Source organism: Heterocephalus glaber, unplaced genomic scaffold (assembly GCF_053883595.1).
Source record: "Heterocephalus glaber isolate CG9 unplaced genomic scaffold, H.glaber_assembly_v1.0 deba00001564, whole genome shotgun sequence".
Classification (NCBI taxonomy): domain Eukaryota; kingdom Metazoa; phylum Chordata; class Mammalia; order Rodentia; family Bathyergidae; genus Heterocephalus; species Heterocephalus glaber.
In genome coordinates this window covers 4,789,421-4,806,177 of record NW_028258351.1, presented here as the reverse complement: position 1 = coordinate 4,806,177, position 16,757 = coordinate 4,789,421, and the positions used below count along the sequence as shown (strand labels likewise).

General features: G+C 46.9%; 2 protein-coding genes, 1 non-coding gene and 1 pseudogene across 4 annotated transcripts; 2 read left to right on the top strand and 2 right to left on the bottom strand.

Annotated features, from left to right (window-relative positions):
- Positions 1-1,604: 1,604 nt before the first annotated feature.
- LOC147823795 (C-C motif chemokine 3-like) lies at positions 1,605-12,293 on the bottom strand. Of its 2 annotated transcripts, XM_087191468.1 has the most exons (4): positions 12,107-12,293; positions 3,247-3,422; positions 2,450-2,564; positions 1,607-2,098 (listed from the first exon to the last, which is right to left on the bottom strand). In XM_087191468.1, the coding sequence occupies exons 2-4, from the start codon at positions 3,320-3,322 to the stop codon at positions 2,008-2,010; spliced, it is 282 nt and encodes a 93-aa protein (XP_087047594.1). In that variant the 5' UTR covers positions 3,323-3,422; positions 12,107-12,293; the 3' UTR covers positions 1,607-2,007. The 2 variants fall into 2 exon arrangements, with proteins under 2 accessions (XP_087047595.1, XP_087047594.1); XM_087191469.1 differs by lacking the exon at positions 12,107-12,293 and having other exon boundaries at positions 1,605-2,098; positions 3,247-5,805.
- On the bottom strand, positions 9,100-9,206 carry LOC147823796 (U6 spliceosomal RNA). The gene has a single exon (XR_015443346.1). It is a non-coding gene; the product is annotated as a U6 spliceosomal RNA (small nuclear RNA).
- On the top strand, positions 9,413-11,305 carry LOC101712612 (WAP four-disulfide core domain protein 18). Its single transcript, XM_004870430.3, has 3 exons — positions 9,413-9,556; positions 10,156-10,304; positions 11,092-11,305. Exons 1-3 carry the CDS (start codon positions 9,472-9,474, stop codon positions 11,146-11,148), a joined length of 291 nt encoding a protein of 96 aa, XP_004870487.1. The 5' UTR covers positions 9,413-9,471; the 3' UTR covers positions 11,149-11,305.
- LOC147823794 (protein Jumonji pseudogene) lies at positions 11,805-16,476 on the top strand (annotated as a pseudogene).
- Positions 16,477-16,757: the final 281 nt, after the last annotated feature.

Sequence of the window (16,757 nt, the reverse complement as noted above, 5' to 3'; positions counted from 1 at the left end):
TGAACTTTCACCAACTAACATCTGTGCAGTTATTCTGTAAGTGATAGGGCAGGCAGTAGCCAATAGTAAGATGCAGCCTTACGGAATCTGATTGGAATGTGGCAGCTACCTCTTGCATACTTTAGTAAGGTCCTTTAAGAAAGGTTTTAGGTTACTGTGAAATGGGCTCATGTGAAATCTGTAAAGGAGAAACAATTCAGCTTTGCTGAGAAAGGCCTTTCCGATCTGTTGACTGAGAACCCAGTAACCTGCAGTCATTCAGGAATGTAACTGCAGAAATTTCTACTCTAAGATAAATTTACTGTGAGTAGAGACAGGGAGGTGAGAGACTCAGGAGAGACTCAGGTCCAGTTGGAGCCCTGACTCTCCTACTTTACCCTTTCCTATGAACTAGGTATCTTCGCTCTTTAAAGTAGACAATTAGTGCCTTACCTGTCAGGATTGCAGATTGAACTCAGGGCCTCACCTATGCCAGGCAGGCACTCTACCACTGAGCTACATCCCCAGCCTTCTGAAAATTTGCAACAGTCCCGTTAAGATGCTCAGGGTGAGCTTGAATTTGCAATCTTCCTGCCTCAGCCTCACAAGTAGCAGAGATTAGAGGCCTGCATCACCAAACCCAGCTGTCAGTCAGCTGTTTATGAAGGTTCAAGGAGGATGTGGCTTTGGAACTAGAGTCAGATATTTGTCACCTCCACATGTGGTCCTGCAACACCACAGGGTCGCACCGGGAGGCCTGTGCTGAATGTGCACATTCCCAACCCCAGTCAAAATACAAATACAGTACACAGCGGGACAACCTCTCTGCGGTTGGCTCTCTAGTCCTCGAATGATCAGATTGAATAGATCAGAAGTGCGCTATCTTTAGAAGGGAGTTCCATTGCTAAAGAGGCCACAAGACTGGCCCCCAAACAACTGTTGATTGCTCAACATCTAAAGAAAACCCCAAACTCCTAGCACCCAAGGACAGGAAGTAGGCAGCTCCTCCCCCACTCCAAAACAGCTCCTCCCTTGTGGCATCTCAGATGTCTCCAGGCAGGACACTTGCCCAGGGGACAGAGCTGGGAACTCCAGTGAGGCTGATCTCAGTCGGTTCTCAACTCTGAAATGCCTGGGGAGCTGTTGACAATGCAATTCCCCTCCTCCCTTTGCCCCCACGTGGTCTCCATTTTATTTACTATGCCCCCCTCCCAACCCTAAAGCATTTATATTTAGGGATGGTAGGGACCATGCAACTTTTCATTTAGCTGCGGGCTTCTGGGACCTTCAGACAATGTGTGAAAAGCTCAAGGCCTTGAGTAGGCTTAAAAAAGTTTAAAAATTGTTATTAAGAAACTTGACTTCTAAATACACACTACAGAATATTCTGCTTCATTGGTATCCATTCACATGGTGAGATTTCCTCGCACAGGTATATTATGAGTTGACTTGTAAGTGTTCGTAGTACCAGTGGTCTAGAACTGTGTCTCCAGGGTAAAGTGGAGTAACTCTATGTCTCCCATTTTTTTCTCCACCAAATCCCTGTATTTCACCTTTTTTTTTTTTTTTTTTTTTTGCTGTTATTCCTCCTAACCAGTGATCCTGATTGGCTGGAAAACAAACTCAGACTCAAGGCCAGTTTACTTTTTTAAAAAGCATCTTTATTATTTCAGGAGGCACAGAATAAAAGCATCCAGTACGTATTTGTCAGTTTGGTGCCTTTGGTACCATGTCTGCCCAGAACGAGCTGAATGCAGCCACTCAACTGTCACCAAACACGGGGACAAAAGGGGGAGGGCATGGGTGGTGACATGGTATCCTGAGATCTTTCGTACGAGTTATCACTAAATCAGTATAAAAATAGAAATAAAATTTAAAAATTAAATATCATAAGTTAAGCTTTAAGGTAAAAGTTCCCTCCCATAGGAGAGGTAGCTGTGGAGGTTGCAGGGCTGTTTCCAAGGTTTAGGTCCTTGCTCCCCACGGGGTCCACAGGGCTCAGAGGGTTCCCGACCGCTTCCAGGTCACTCAGGCATTCAGCTCCAGATCATTGACATACTCCTGGAGCCAGGCCTCACTGGGGTCAGCGCAGACCTGCCGGCCCTTCTTGGTTACAAAGCTGTGGAGAGAGGCAAAGGATCAAACACTGAGGACTCCTGCAGCGGGGTCCTGGGCCCATGATGGCCCTGCTATCCCAGCCAGTGTCCTGAGTACCTCAGGGATGGTCTGTCTTGACAGCCACTCTCATCGACTCAAGGGGCCCTTGGAGCATCCTGCCACCTTCCTCCTGTCCCCTCCCTCTCGGGTAGCCCGCCTCATTCTACACTATCGCCTGCCACCAAGTCAGGTCACACCTTGGAGAGTGAGGGCCTGTGGTTTTGACAGGATGGGGGCCATCCTAGCAAGGCCTCTGTAGTCTGTGTGTCCTAAGAGCCTGGCCCCAGGAGTGGGTAGGAGGGCTGGCACTTACATGACACCTGGCTGGGAGCACTGGCTGCTGGTCTCATAATAGTCAGTTATGTATGGGCGTGGAATCTTCTTGGCCACATAGGAGAAGCAGCAGGCTGTCGGCGTGTCAGCACCAACTGTAGAGGAAGGGACAGAGCGAGCCATGTCATCATTTAGAAGGAAGGGCCAGCCAAAAGCTGCTGCTTCACAGCATGAGCAGGATGGCCTTGCTCTGAGTGGAGGCTGGAAGACCAGGTCACTGGTAGGCATTTGGGCATTTTTGCCCAGAAATACCCATCTCTATCTTCATTGCTGCCTCTACTTTCTCTCTAACTCTTCCCTGTGAGCTCTATCTTTCTCTGTGTGATTTGACAGATAGTTCTCTTGCCTCATCTCTCTTCAGGGAATTCTATCTGGGTCAAGAAGTCGTATCCCAGTACAAAAGAAGTCTGGGCCATCTCTCTGGAGACAACCAAGGGACAGAACTCCAGCTACTGAGAGGGTGATACCACTAGGAAGTAACCAGACTTTGATTCTGCCTCTAGCAAATTCACTTGTTTAGGACTTTGTTTTTCTATCTGTATAAAGGACTGTAGCTGTTCTGTACCCCCTACCACCACCACCATGACTCTCAGAAATGGAACTAGGAGAGCTAAATCCCATTGTAAAGATGAAGCAGACAGATCGTGATGTTTTGTAGTCCTTCCGAAATTCTTTTTTTTTTTTTTTACCTTGGACATTCTGAGGCCACAAGAAAAGACTGATATGGTCTCCCCAGGCCAGGGATTAGGGACACCTGCAAAAACAGCACAAACCCACCTGGTGCACAGAAGGCCTTGAGGCAAAGAGCCATGGTGCAGAGGAGGACAGGGAGGGCAGCCATGGAGACCTTCATGATGTTGAGCAGTAAGTAGGTGGAGTACGGGCTCAAGTGTCAGCAGAGCAGAGAATGGCCTGGGTTAGGTTAGGGTTAGGGATGGAACTTTGGTTGGATCCTGTTGAAAACACGAGTTGAACACATGGATGGGATGGGAGGTAGAGGTCCAGCTGATGCAAAGTTATAGGAGTGACATTGTGGGCTCAGAAGGAAAAGGCAGTTGCTCAGTGGAGCTGCAGGGCAGAATGGGGAATCTGGATGGTGGAGCTAAACTGGAGCCAAACCAGGAAGGGAGTTAGAGCATTCATGTCAGATACCAGGGAATGAGGGAGGACATTAGACAGAAACAAAAAAAGACCACATTTTAGGAACTCTGTCCTTCCTAAAAGTCTGTAGAGTTACAATTTTAAAAACACGGGCTCTGTGTCCACCTTCCCTGGGATTGCTAATGCTGGTAGTAAGGGAGGTGAAACAAAGAGAAGATCAAGGGCAGTCAGTGGGAGGTTTCACTGTGGCTGTGGCATCCGAGTGTCTTCCTGTATGTCGACCAGTTCCAAAGAAGGAAGTCACTATTACTTATTTCACTGGAAACTACATTACAGATGATGATTCCTGCTCAACCCACATTCTCTGTCTCCAGCCAATACCCCATTGTCACAAATAGATAGATCAACTAGACAAAAAACAACCAATGAAATACTAGAACTCAATCAAACTCTTGAACATATGAACCTAACAGATGTTTACAGAGTATTTCACCCCAGAAAATCAGAATACACATTCTTTTCAGCTGCACACTGGTCATTCTCCAAAATAGACCACATACTCTCTCATAGAACGTGTTTAAATAAGCACAAAGGAATTGAAGTTATTCCCTGTACATTATCAGACCACAGTGCAATGAAATTGGAGATCAACAGCAAAAGAAACTGCAAAAACTTCATAAACACAAGGAAATTGAACAACACACTTCTGAATAACCAATGGGTCACAGAGGAAATTAAAGAAGAAATCAGACAGTTCCTTCAAATAAATGACAATGACAATACAACATATCAGAATCTGTGGGACACAATGAAAGCAGTCTTAGGAGGGAAATTCACAGCAGTGAATACTCATATTAGGAAAACAGAGCGAGCCCAATTAAACAACCTGATGCTGAACCTCAAGCTTCTAGGAAGAAGAGCAGGACAAACCCAAAGCTTATACAAGGGAGGAAATTATAAAGATCAGGGCAGAAACCAGTGCAATGGAGACTAAGAAAACAATACAAAAAATCAATGAAGCCAAGAGTTGGCTCTTCGAAAGAATAAACAAAATTGACAAACCCTTAGCCAACCTTATCAGAAAAAGGAAAGAAAAGGCTCAAATCCATGCAATTAGGAATGAAAAGGGTGAAATTACAACAGACCCAGCAGAAATCCAGAGAATCATCAATACCTACTTCAAGAACCTATACGCCAATAAGATGGAAAACACAGAAGAAATGGACAGATTCCTAGACACGTATGAATTTCCAAAGTTGAATGAAGAAGACCCAAAAGTTCTAAACAACCCAATATCAATCAGTGAAATTGAAGACGTAATTAAAGACTTACCAACCAAGAAAAGCCCAGGTCCTGATGGCTTCTCTGCTGAATTCTACAAGACATTTAGAGAGGAACTACTGCCACTACTGTTTAAACTCTAAATTTTCTTTTTTTGGTACCGGGGATCGAACTCTGGTCCTTGCGCTTGCACAGCAGGCAACAAAACCACTGAGCTAAATCCCCAGCCCTAAAATCTAAATATTAAGACATAAACACTAAACTTGCTGGAAGATAAGTTAAGTAGAACTCTCAAAGACATTGGCATAGGAAAAACTTTATGTCAAATCCTCAGTAGCACGGGAACTAGCACAAAGAATCAACAACTGGGATCTCATCTTATTAAAAAGCTTCTGCACTGTAAGAGAAACCACCAACAGAATTTAGAGACAGCCTACAATGTGCAAAAAGAATTTCACCAGCTGTTCCTCAGACAAAGGTCTACTACCTAAAATATGTAAAGAACTCAAAAAAATCAGACCCCCAAATATAAAGACCCAATTCAAAAATGGGCATCTGAAATGAACAGACATTTCTCAGACAAAGAAATAAAAGCAACAAATAAACATACGAAAAATGTTCAACATCACTGGTCATTCGAGAGATGCGATGAAAACAGCACTGAGATTCCACCTCACCCCAGAAAGAATGGCTGCTATCAAGAAATCAACCAATAACAAGGGCCTGACATATAAAATCCACAAGCGGAAGAAGACTCCATTTTAGAACTCCAAGTCCCCCTAAGTTTATCCCTAAATGTGACTTGGCTGAGAAGTACAATATCAACCTGCCCAGGGGAACCCAGAGATGCAGCAGTATGACTGGAAATCCCACTACTGGTGGGACTATAGGTTATAAAATTACACAGAATATGGGTTTTTAGGTAATAAAATTGTACAATAATAAAATATATACAGTATATGGGGTCCAAAAAAAAAAAAAAGGAACATCTGCTAGGGCACCTCAAGGAGGCCAACCCAAAGAGGAAGTCAGAAAGATTCAGGGAAGGACATGCCAGTGATCAAGGCCAAGACACCTGGAGGCTCAATAAACAAAGGCCTCATTACATTGGTTGTTTACAGCTACAATTATGAGTGCTTGCAAAAGCACACCTACTACATACCCCGAGTTTCCACAACCCATATCTAGGTCAAACTTTCTTGATTTTAACCCCATGGGTTGCTCTCAACTTGGTTGAGATGTAGTCATTTTTGTGTATAAAAACTCTGAGACGAAATAGTCCCTTTGGCAACCCATTTGGGGCCACCTTCCAGGTTCATTTGCCTGGGAGCTTTTTGCTTCTGCTGTACAATAAATGCTTCTTTCTGCGTTAGCTCTATTTTTGCTCAGTCCTTTTGACTCTCTATCTTGTAATTCTTTCTGGGATGGGAAAAGAACCCACCAGCTGTAGGGTAACAGTGACTATGACCATTATATAAAATTCAAAAGGCATACAAAGATATCCCACCAAGAAGTAGGTCTCCTTCCTACCTCCCAAAGCTTCCAATTCCCTTCCCTAGAAGGAAAGAATAGCTGCTACCACTCATTTATGAGTTCATTAAGAGGCTCCAGAGCCTCCAGAAAGTGACAGAGAGTGGAACAACAAAAGCAAGGAGTGCCCAATCACCAGGGCCTCTTCCGGGAAGGTGGCAGAGCAGTAACCAGCAACAAATCAGCTTCTCCAAGACTCAGAATCTAGACAATGGAAAATAATAACTTAAGGAAGAAAAGAAGGAGAGAAGTGGATCCCTGGGACCCAGGAAGGATCTGACAGGAAAAGCGGAGCCTGAAAAGAAACTGAAGAGACAGGTCGTAATGCAGAAAAAGGGAAAGGGCAATCTGTACTTTTTCTCTGGCTCCTGGCTCCTGGCTCCTGGCTCCTGGCTCCTGGCTCCTGTGAGAAATGAAGAGTGAATCTACAGAGACACAGTGAAGTCAGGCCAACTCCAGAGGCCTTCAGGGAGAAACACACCAGTGGAACGTAGCAGTGGATGTTTTGCTACAACAGCTGGTGAGTGACTCCAGTCCAAGTGTCTGTCATGTCTCATAAACAGAGTGCTTGGTAGGACACCATTCTAAGGAGTGGCCAACTGAACCTGGGACTCAGAGCAGGTTGGCTTCATCTCAGAGCTCCCAGTGTTAAACTCCCCCAGTGACTGGGTAAGGAACAACCCCCACACTCAGGGAGGCATGGTCAGGTTAGCAAAAGACACCCAGCTAAAGCTACTCAGGCCTCACCTCCATGCCCAGAGGCCGGGGTCAGCCTGAATTTCCAGGGATTTGAAATCCTAGAACCGGTACCCTGTCCTAATCTTACTGCTGGTTTGCTGGGGATTGCCCAGGACAGACCTGGCCTCTGCCTGCCTCCTCTGTCTACCAGAGAGAGCAGAGGCATGCCTTGAATTGGACACTGCCACAAAACTGTAGACCCTAGAAGATTACTACAGGCTTGAAATCACAGAGACATTTGTTGTTTTATTTTCTTTGCTTTTGGGTTTTTGTTGTTGTTGGGGTTTTATAAATACTTGTTTTTGTTTTTTTTCTAGTAAGTATGAACATGGTTTTTAGGTCTTTGTTTTGCTTTGTTCTTGTCTTTGTTGGGTTTTTCTCTTTCCTTCCTTCCTGTCTTCTTCACCAGTTTCCTGAGGCTTGAGTAATCTTCCTCTGTCCTTCAGCCTTGTTTCTAATCTTTTTTCCTTTATTTCTCTATTGTTCTCTTCTCCCTTTTAAAGTTTCTCTCCTTAATTGCTTCTTATCTTTACTCTTTTTGTACTTTCTTTTTTCTCCCCCCCCCCACCCCCCCATCCCTTTTTGTTGTCATTCTGGTAGGACAAAATTTTAACATCCAAAATTCTTTTTATTCTTTTCTATCATAAGGATCTGCATGCGTATATCTTTCTTAATATCTCTTCTTTTGTACTTACTGGTTTTTATTACAAGTTTTGTGGCCACTTGAATATTAAAATGTTCCTGGTACTTTATTTATTTATTTATTTTTTTGGTACCGGGGATCGAACTCAGGTCCTTGCGCTTGCACAGCAGGCGGTGAAACCACTGAGTCAAATCCCCGGCCCCTGGTACTTTATTTTTAAGTCGGAGTTTACTCATATAAGTTACATTTTAAGTAGGGATGGCTGAATAACAGACTTCCAAGTAACCTTGAACAATAAATTAGCTTTGTACCAGAATAAGATAGAAAGAAGTGTAAAAATGTTACCTTTTAGCTAAGATTGACAAACCTTGAAGTCTTTACATGCCCTTGAATGACAAAAACCCAGTTGAAGGAAACTGTGGTGCCAGGGCCAAGAACTAAGAGTCTGGGATCACCAATTTCACTTTGGAATAAGCCATACCACAGGAGCCAGTATTTCCAGTGTGTGGGATTGCTCAGAGATCCATTTTCCCAGGCATCCTGTTTCTTGTTAATCATCCAGGAACATCTGCATTGTAACTGAAGTTCTACATCAAAGTGTCACTGGGCTGGGTCTGAGAGGTCCCAAATCCTGAAACAAGGAACCTATTCCACCTTTTTAAGACAAGTTTGCAGGTTCAAGGACTCCCATTTTCAGGATTTGTCAGTGAAAAGAGATGTGAGAAGGGTTAATTAGGACGCACTCAGTGAACAGAGTGCGGTGATCAGAGAAATGAGACATTACAAGCCAGAGTGGGTACACTGAAGGGGTGTCTTCAAGACAGGTGATCTGGGATGTGTATTCTCACTGTCAGGTTACAGTGCAAGTCATCTACATGTGTTTGAGGTTCAGATCTGTTACCCCCCAATATTGCTGCTTCCTGAGGATGGAGGAAGCATAATTCATAGGTAAAAAGGACAGGTTAAGGGCCCTGATTTATAGGCTTATTGAAAAAGGACATTTAGGAATTTTTTTGAGGGAGTTTCCTGGAAGTGAAAAAGGCTTATCTTGAAGCCACAGTTTCTCTTCAAACTACAGTCTCAAAATCTCAATTTCCTTGGCTCTTTTCTACCTAGTTTTTATTTTTTCTATCCTACCACAAAAGGAGTAGGCCGACGAGGTCATTTACTTTGGCCTCACACAAAGCCCCTTTTCACTGAGAGAAAGCTTTATTTTTAATCTCATGTTGTTTTGGTCAGTGTTGATGCATTATCTAATGACTGTTTGGTAAATGCTGGGCAGGGTTATTTTAATTATGGAATTTACCTCATAAAGTTTCTAATCCTTTTTTTTTTTTTTAAATATGGAATGCTGCATGAATTTGCATGTCATCCTTGCACAGGGGCCATGCTTATCTTCTCTGTATCATTCCACTTTTAGTATATGTGCTGCTGAAGCAAGCACAAGTTTCTAATCCTTTGAGGGTAAAGGATAATCACCACAGAAAGGTGTTTTTGCATAGTATTTCATTTTGGCATTTGCATCTGCCAAGAAACAAAACTGTGCTAAGAGACAAACCAGTTGGGAAATAGAATAAAGAAATCCGGGAACATTCCCTGGGAAGCTTGTTCTCATATTCTTCCTGCTCTACTGGCTCCTGCCCCACCCTTCTTTCCGGAAATACTAAGGGTATAAATTGTTCTGAGCGCACAACACAGCAGAGGCCAAAATGAAGACAAGCACAGTCTTGGTTCTGGTGGCTTTTGTTGTCATGGGAATGGACATGGCCTACGCATGGCTACCTGTTCACACAAGTGAGTATGCTGAGGGTGTCCCAGAGAGCAGAGAAGGCTCAGAGCCCAGCCCTTGTCTTGGGGACAGATGTCAAAGACACAGGGCATATACCCACTGCTTACATCAGACCCATTTCCTTTGACTTACAGGGGTGGAACCCTGCATTTCAATCCTTATCGGAGTAAGGTACATCTGACAGAATTCGGGGATAGAGGGTAGAGTTACTCCTCTGGTAAGGAGACGTGACCTGGATGTGGGATTCCCATAGCAGTCACTCCAGGCTGAACACAAGGTACACCCAGGACCTGTCCATCTGTCTGTGATCAGAGATTTCACAATGTTTTCTCTTGAGGTGCAAAAGAGGGAGAGTGACAGTGCAGGTGTCTTTCCCACTGAGACTCTGTAGGCTTTGGAGAACCACAGAGAGAACATTCTCCTAAGGGCTGGATGGTGATGATGGGGGGTTAGACTGACAGTGGAGCAAGTGAAATGAGTGAAGAGTCCAGGGGCGCAAAGGAGGAAACCAGAGCTGCAGTCCCGGCAGTCACGAGGGCTTCAGACATTCAGCACCTGTTCTCATCTCTGTCTTGGTTTTTAAAAATCCCGCTGTGTATTTCAGCACAACAAAAACGTGGTGCCTGCCCTGAGGTGCGTAGAGGACAATTTGGGATTTGTGTTGAAGCTTGCTCCGGAGATCAATCATGTCCCCGTGAAAAGAAGTGCTGCAGCAACGGATGTGGTCATGTCTGCACAGCTCCTGTTTTCAAAGTGAGTATAAGCCTATCAAGAGCTGTCCAAGGAGAAAACTGACAACTGCCCAGTGGACTTTGCTGGGGCAGACTGGTGTTGCACTGTCCACTGCAAATAGAAGTCTAAGTAACCTCGAGAAAAAGGAGCTAGAACCAAATAGCAGCAGGACAACTAGTTACATTATCTAAAGCCCTCCCCTATCCAAGGCAGCTGCAAGGGGCTCAAGAGAAGCAAGTAGCATGATCGGCCTTACATTTACAGGCTTGTGATTGACCAGTAGTTCACATTCTCCTTCGCCTACCCAAACAAGGGCTTAACTTTTCCAAGAAAATAGATAATCCTGGTAGGAAAACTGGAAGAAATGGGAACCTCATTCTGTTTGAGTGACTTCCATGTCACACAGACAGGTGCTAGAGTTGAGATACAATGGTAAACATGACCAAGTCAAGGAAAGAGATGCGTATTACAGTTCTGTGATTTGCACACATTTCTACTAAATTCTATGGAAGCAAATAGAGGGGTCATTACTTTGCTGGAGAAGGTGGGGAAGTTGTTTTAGAGTGGAGGACATCTAAGGGAGAGCTTAAAGGAGGCCCAAAGTCTGCCGGACAAGAAAGGGAAGTTCAGATGGTGGGAGAAATGGAGAGGGGAAATGGACAGTAATGAGTAGATGTTGCATTGTCTATGGGGAACACTTTCACAGGTCAGAGCTCAGAGAGCAGTGAGCTGCTGCCATAGTGTGTGAGCGCTACACAGCTAGAAGTTTCTCAGCAGAGGAAATGATATGGTCAAATCTGTCTTGTAGAAGGGTGACTTTGGCAGGCATGTGAAACATGGAAAGGACCTTGACAAGCATGTCTAGTGACCATCCCTGGAAGATTTCTCAGGAATCCATGAATCCTTCGCCTGGCTACTCCCTATTCCTGGAATTGCAGCTCTAGAAGATGAGGATCTACAATGGTGGGGTGACTGCTTTCTAAAGCTTGTGTCACAATAAACTGCATCTGTGGCATTGTTCAGTCTGTACCATTCTTCTCCTTGCGGCATTCCATCGACACTCAGACTAGCAGAACCGTCTGTGTACATGGCAGACGTGCCCATGAGTACAAAGCACTCAGGATACCAGCAGGTCAGAGACAAGGTCTTCCTGCATAATTCTTTTCCTTCTGCTATCTCTGTAACTCCAATCAAGGCAAAGGGTATAAGAGTATTTCCTTGAGCATTCTGTGAACATCCTTTTGTTCAAACAAACAAAATCAAATGAGGATGTCCCATAGAACAGGCCTCCCAGAGAAGCCTTTACCAGGGGAAGACTCTGAGAAGTAAAAAGAGGTGGAGAATACTTCATTCTAAGGTAGAACACTAACATGCAGATGCCTAACCCCAGAAGAGTGACACTGACCCTTGGAATGGGGGCTTTAAGAGTCAGTCAGGGGGGAGGAGCGAGTGGAAAGAGATTTCTGCAGTCTGTCTGGAGAGCTGCCCAGGTTTCCCAACCAAAAAAACAAATAAAAATAAATAAAAGGGCTCCTTGGTAATGACCAGTCTAAGGGATTAGGACCAGTGTCAGAACAGTCAGAGAATGAGAAGGACGATGCATCCCAGGTGTCCTCAACTAGCAACGATGTTAGCTCTTCAGATTTTGAAGAAGGGCCGTCGAGGAAAAGGCCCAGGCTGCAAGCACAAAGGAAGTTTGCTCAATCTCAGCCGAATAGTCCCAGCACAACTCCAGTGAAGATAGTGGAGCCTTTGCTACCCCCGCCAGCTACTCAAATTTCTGACCTCTCTAAAAGAAAGCCTAAGACAGAAGACTTCCTTACCTTTCTCTGCCTTCGAGGTCTCCTGCGCTGCCCAACAATATGGTGTATTTTGGAAGCTCTCAGGACGAGGAGGATGTGGAGGAGGAAGAGGATGAGACAGAAGATGTCAAAACAGCCACCAACAACGCTTCATCTTCATGCCAGTCAACCCCCGGGAAAGGAAAAACCCACAAGCATGTTCGCAATGGGCACGTTTTCAGTGGCTCCAGCAGGTCAACACGGGAGAAAGAACCTGTCCAGAAACACAAGCAAAGAGGCCACTCCTGCGAAGGAGAAGCACAGTGATCACTGGGCTGATAGCCGGAGGGAGCAGGCCTCTGCCACCCAGCCCTCGGCAGCCCCCTCCTCGGTCTCCTCGGCCAAGGGGCTCGCTGCCAACTACCACCCGCCCCCTGTGCATCGGTCGGCTCGGGACTTCTGGAAGCAGGTTTCTAGGGTAAACAGAGTCACACGGATGTCATCTCCGGGTACAGGTGCAACCAGTGACAAAAAGATGCGCGAAGTCAGACCTTCACCGTCCAAAACTGTGAAGTACACTGCCACGGTGACCAAGGGGACTGTTACATACACCAAAGCCAAGAGAGAACTGGTCAAGGAAAGCAAACCCAATCACCACAAGCCCAGTTCAGCTGTCAACCACACAATCTCAGGGAAAACTGAAAGTAGCAATGCAAAAACCCGCAAACAGGTGCTATCCCTCGGGGGGGCCGTCCAAATCCACCGGGCCTGCAGCCAGCGGCCTCAAGGTCAGCGGCAGGTTGAACCCAGTCATGCACTAAGGAGGTGGGGGGGCGGCAGCTGAGGGAGGGGCTGCGGAATTCCAAGCGGAGACTGGAAGAGGCACACCAGGGGGAGAAGCTGCAGTCGCCCCCCAAGAAGATGAAGGGGGCCGCGGGGCCTGCCGAAGCACCCAGCAAAACGGCGGCGGCGGCGGCAGCCTCAGCAGAGAAGCCCCTGCTGAACGGACAGGTGAACAAGGAAGTGCCCGAGAGGAGTTGGGACAGGAACCGGCCAAAGCGGGCCACGGCCGGCCGGCCGGCAAGAGCACGCCAGACAGACAAGCACATGGCAAGCCGGACAGCGCCCCCTGTGGAAATCGTTCTACCTCGCAACCCGAGCCCTTGCACAACAAGCCGCAGGACCCGCCGCCTAGCCGGGCAGGCCAGAGAAGGGGGGCGGCAGGTCCGGGCGGGAGGCGATGGACGAGATCCCTGTCCTCAGGCCCTCCGCCAAGGAGCTCCACGACCCGCTTATCTACATCAAGTCGGTCCGCGCTCAGGTGGAGAAGTACGGGATGTGCAGGGTGATCCCCCCTCCGGACTGGCGGCCCGAGTGCAAGCTCAGCGACGAGATGCGGTTCGTCACGCAGATTCAGCAGATCCACAAGCTGGGCCGGCGCTGGGGCCCCAACGTGCAGCGGCTGGCCTGCATCAAGAAGCACCTCAGATCTCAAGGTATCACCATGGACGAGCTCCTGCTCATCGGAGGCTATGAGCTCGACCTGGCCCGCTTTTTCCGGCTGATTAACGAGATGGGTGGCATGCAGCAAGTGACTGACCTCAAAAAGTGGAACAAACTAGCGGACATGCTGTGCATCGCCAAAACTGCCCAGGACCGGCTGGCCAAGCTGCAAGAGGCCTACTGCCAGTACTTGCTCTCCTATGACTCCCTGTCCTCCGAGGAGCACCGGCGGCTGGAGAAGGAGGTGCTGATGGAGAAGGAGATCCTGGAGAAGCGCAAGGGGCCGCTGGAGGGCCACACGGAGAACGACCACCACAAGTTACACCCGCTGCCACGCTTCGAGCCCAAGAACGGGCTCATCCACGGTGTGGCGCCCCGCAACGGCTTCCGCAGCAAGCTCAAGGAGGTGGGCCAGGCCCCGCTCAAGACCGGCCGGCGGCGGCTCTTCGCTCAGGAAAAGGAGGTGGTCAAGGAGGAGGAGGAGGACAAAAGTGTCCTCAACGACTTCCACAAGTGCATCTACAAGGGAAGGTCTGTTTCTCTAACAACTTTCTATCGAACAGCAAGAAATATCATGAATATGTGCTTCAGCAAGGAGCCTGCACCAGCTGAAATCGAGCAAGAGTGCTGGAGGTTGGTGGAGGAGAAGGACTGCCACGTGGCAGTGCACTGCGGCAAGGTGGACACCAACACCCACGGCAGCGGATTCCCGGTGGGAAAATCGGAGCCCTTTTCAAGGCACGGATGGAACCTCACCATCCTCCCCAATAACACAGGGTCCATCCTGCGACACCTCGGTGCTGTGCCTGGAGTGACTATTCCCTGGCTGAATATTGGCATGGTCCTTTCTACCTCAGGCTGGTCTCGAGACCAAAATCACCTTCCGTACATTGACTACTTACACGCTGGTGCTGACTGCATTTGGTATTGCATTCCTGCTGAGGAGGAAAACAAGCTGGAGGACGTGGTCCACACCCTGCTACAGGCCCATGGCACCCCAGGGCTGCAGATGCTGGAGAGCAACGTCATGATCTCCCCAGAGGTGCTGTGCAAAGAGGGGATCAAGGTGCACCAGACCGTGCAGCAGAGTGGTCAGTTCGTCGTCTGCTTTCTGGGGTCCTTCGTGTTCAAAGTGTGCCGTGGCTACAGCGTCTCAGAAACTGTGCACTTTGTTACCACCCAGTGGACAAGTATGGGCTTTGAGACCGCCAAGGAAATGAAGCGCCGCCACATAGCCAAGCCGTTCTCCATGGAGAAGCTGCTCTACCAGATCGCACAGGCAGAGGCGAAGAAGGAGAACGGGCCCACTCTCAGCACCGTCTCCGCCCTTCTGGATGAGCTCAGGGTTACGGAGCTGCGGCAGCACAGGCAGCTGTTCGAGGCTGGCCTCCACTTGTCCGCGCGATACGGCAGGCAGCCACGACGGCAGCAGTGCGGCCGCAGATGGAAAAAAAAACGCCTGGAAAGTGGCTGCAGCTGGAGACGTCGGAGAGGCGGTGTCAGATCTGCCAGCACCTGTGCTACCTGTCCATGGTGGTGCAGGAGAACGGGAATGTCGTGTTCTGCCTGGAGTGTGCCGTGTGCCGTGTGGAGAAGCAGAAGTCCTGCCGTGGGCTGAAGCTCATGTACCGCTACGACGAGGAGCAGATCATCAGTCTCGTCAATCAGATCTGTGGCAAAGTATCTGGCAAGAACGGCAGCATTGAGAACTGTTTCAGTAAACCCACACCAAAACGAAGCCCCCGAAAGAGACCAACTGTGGACGTGCTGCCATCCCGGCTGTCAGCCTCTGGTTCCTCCAAAGGGGCTTCGAGCTCATCACGAAGACGCCAACCCCATGGTCGATTTATATAGATATATTTGTAATTATTATATTCTAGTTTGGAGTACTTGCTGTAGGATACAAGCTGTCTTTGCACTAGCTCTAAAGAAGATTTTCTTCTGGTTTTAGAGAACTAATTTTGTTTTAGCATTAAACTGATGGAACTTTTTTTTGTACTTAGAATACCTAGACACTGCAGTCAGATTTTTGAAACTGCCGTGTATTCACTGTTTTAAAAACCCTTGGGAAGCTGTATTACTTTGTATTGCCCTATATGGCTGACAAAAGCCCTTTTTGTTTTGTTGTTTTTGTTTTTTGTTTTTTTGGGTTTTTTGTAACTGTTGGGGGAAAAAAGGCTTTTTAACCCATTTTTGAAGAGGGTGAAGTTTGGAGAACAAATTTTAAATCCATCAAGTCATGTGAGCAGATTTTTCTAGATCAGAAAAGGGATAGGAGACACACACACACACACACCCACACACACACAGAGGAAAACTTGAAAAGAAATGGCTTTACTGTGGCTGTCTTTTCCTCTGTCATGTGTGAGATGAGTTCGTATTTTCAAACCGGAGAGGCCTGTTTTGGTTCCTGGGCGGTTATGGCAGCTGAAGGCGGAGGTTGGCGTGACCAGGTTCTCGTGACCAGCTGAATCACTATGCATCGGGAGGACGGAGACAGACTGCCTGCTTGGAGGGTCCCTGACGGAGACCTGTGCCTGATTTCATCAGGAAATCCATTCTGTTAATTTTTGGTGCTGTTGGCTACTTTATCAAAAAACCCTTCAATAGCATCCTTAAGGAAAACAATGATTGAAGCCACAAGTGCTTCTTTGTCACCGACGTGCAATCTTTCTAACATTCCATCTTCATCTCACTGTTTGTTTCACACCTCCACAAGTCAGCATTAATCTGTTTTAAAAATGTTTTGTTTATGATCACATTTAGAGCCACTGGGAAGTCTGCAGTTCTTTTTGAATGTGAAAATGCATTTGTGCTCATCTTTTCTATTTTTTCTGTCCATGTTGTAACAAAAAGTAAAAAAAAGAAAAAAAAATCCCAACCCCTTTGTACATACTCCTGTAAATTGTTTTAAATACTTGAGCCTTTTCTTGGAGGGGGGAGGGAGGGTGAGAAGAAGAGATGAAGAAAAGCCTTACACTTCAGTTTCTTCATCGGGTGGAATGGATGCTTACAGGGTTTTCTTGTAACATTTATAAGTGCTGCTTACATCACTGAACAACAACACCAGAATAATAATGGAGTAGCTGTTGCCCTTCTCTGGTTGTGTGTACAGTATGTGTGTAATAAAAAAGGGAAACTGTTTTCAAAAAAAAAAAAAAGTCAGGAAGCATCAGTACCTCGTAGAATT

Bases quoted from the DNA above. Each gene is read 5' to 3' on its own strand.
- LOC101712612 (XM_004870430.3), top strand. From the start codon at position 9,472: ATGAAGACAAGCACAGTCTTGGTTCTGGTGGCTTTTGTTGTCATGGGA. The intron at 9,557-10,155 runs GTGAGTATGCTG...TGTGTATTTCAG, and splicing joins ATGGCTACCTGTTCACACAA to CACAACAAAAACGTGGTGCC. The intron at 10,305-11,091 runs GTGAGTATAAGC...TCTGTCTTGTAG, and splicing joins GCACAGCTCCTGTTTTCAAA to AAGGGTGACTTTGGCAGGCA.
- LOC147823795 (XM_087191468.1), bottom strand. From the start codon at position 3,322: ATGAAGGTCTCCATGGCTGCCCTCCCTGTCCTCCTCTGCACCATGGCT. The intron at 2,565-3,246 runs GTGGGTTTGTGC...CTTCCTCTACAG, and splicing joins CAAGGCCTTCTGTGCACCAG to TTGGTGCTGACACGCCGACA. The intron at 2,099-2,449 runs GTAAGTGCCAGC...CTCTCTCCACAG, and splicing joins TGCTCCCAGCCAGGTGTCAT to CTTTGTAACCAAGAAGGGCC.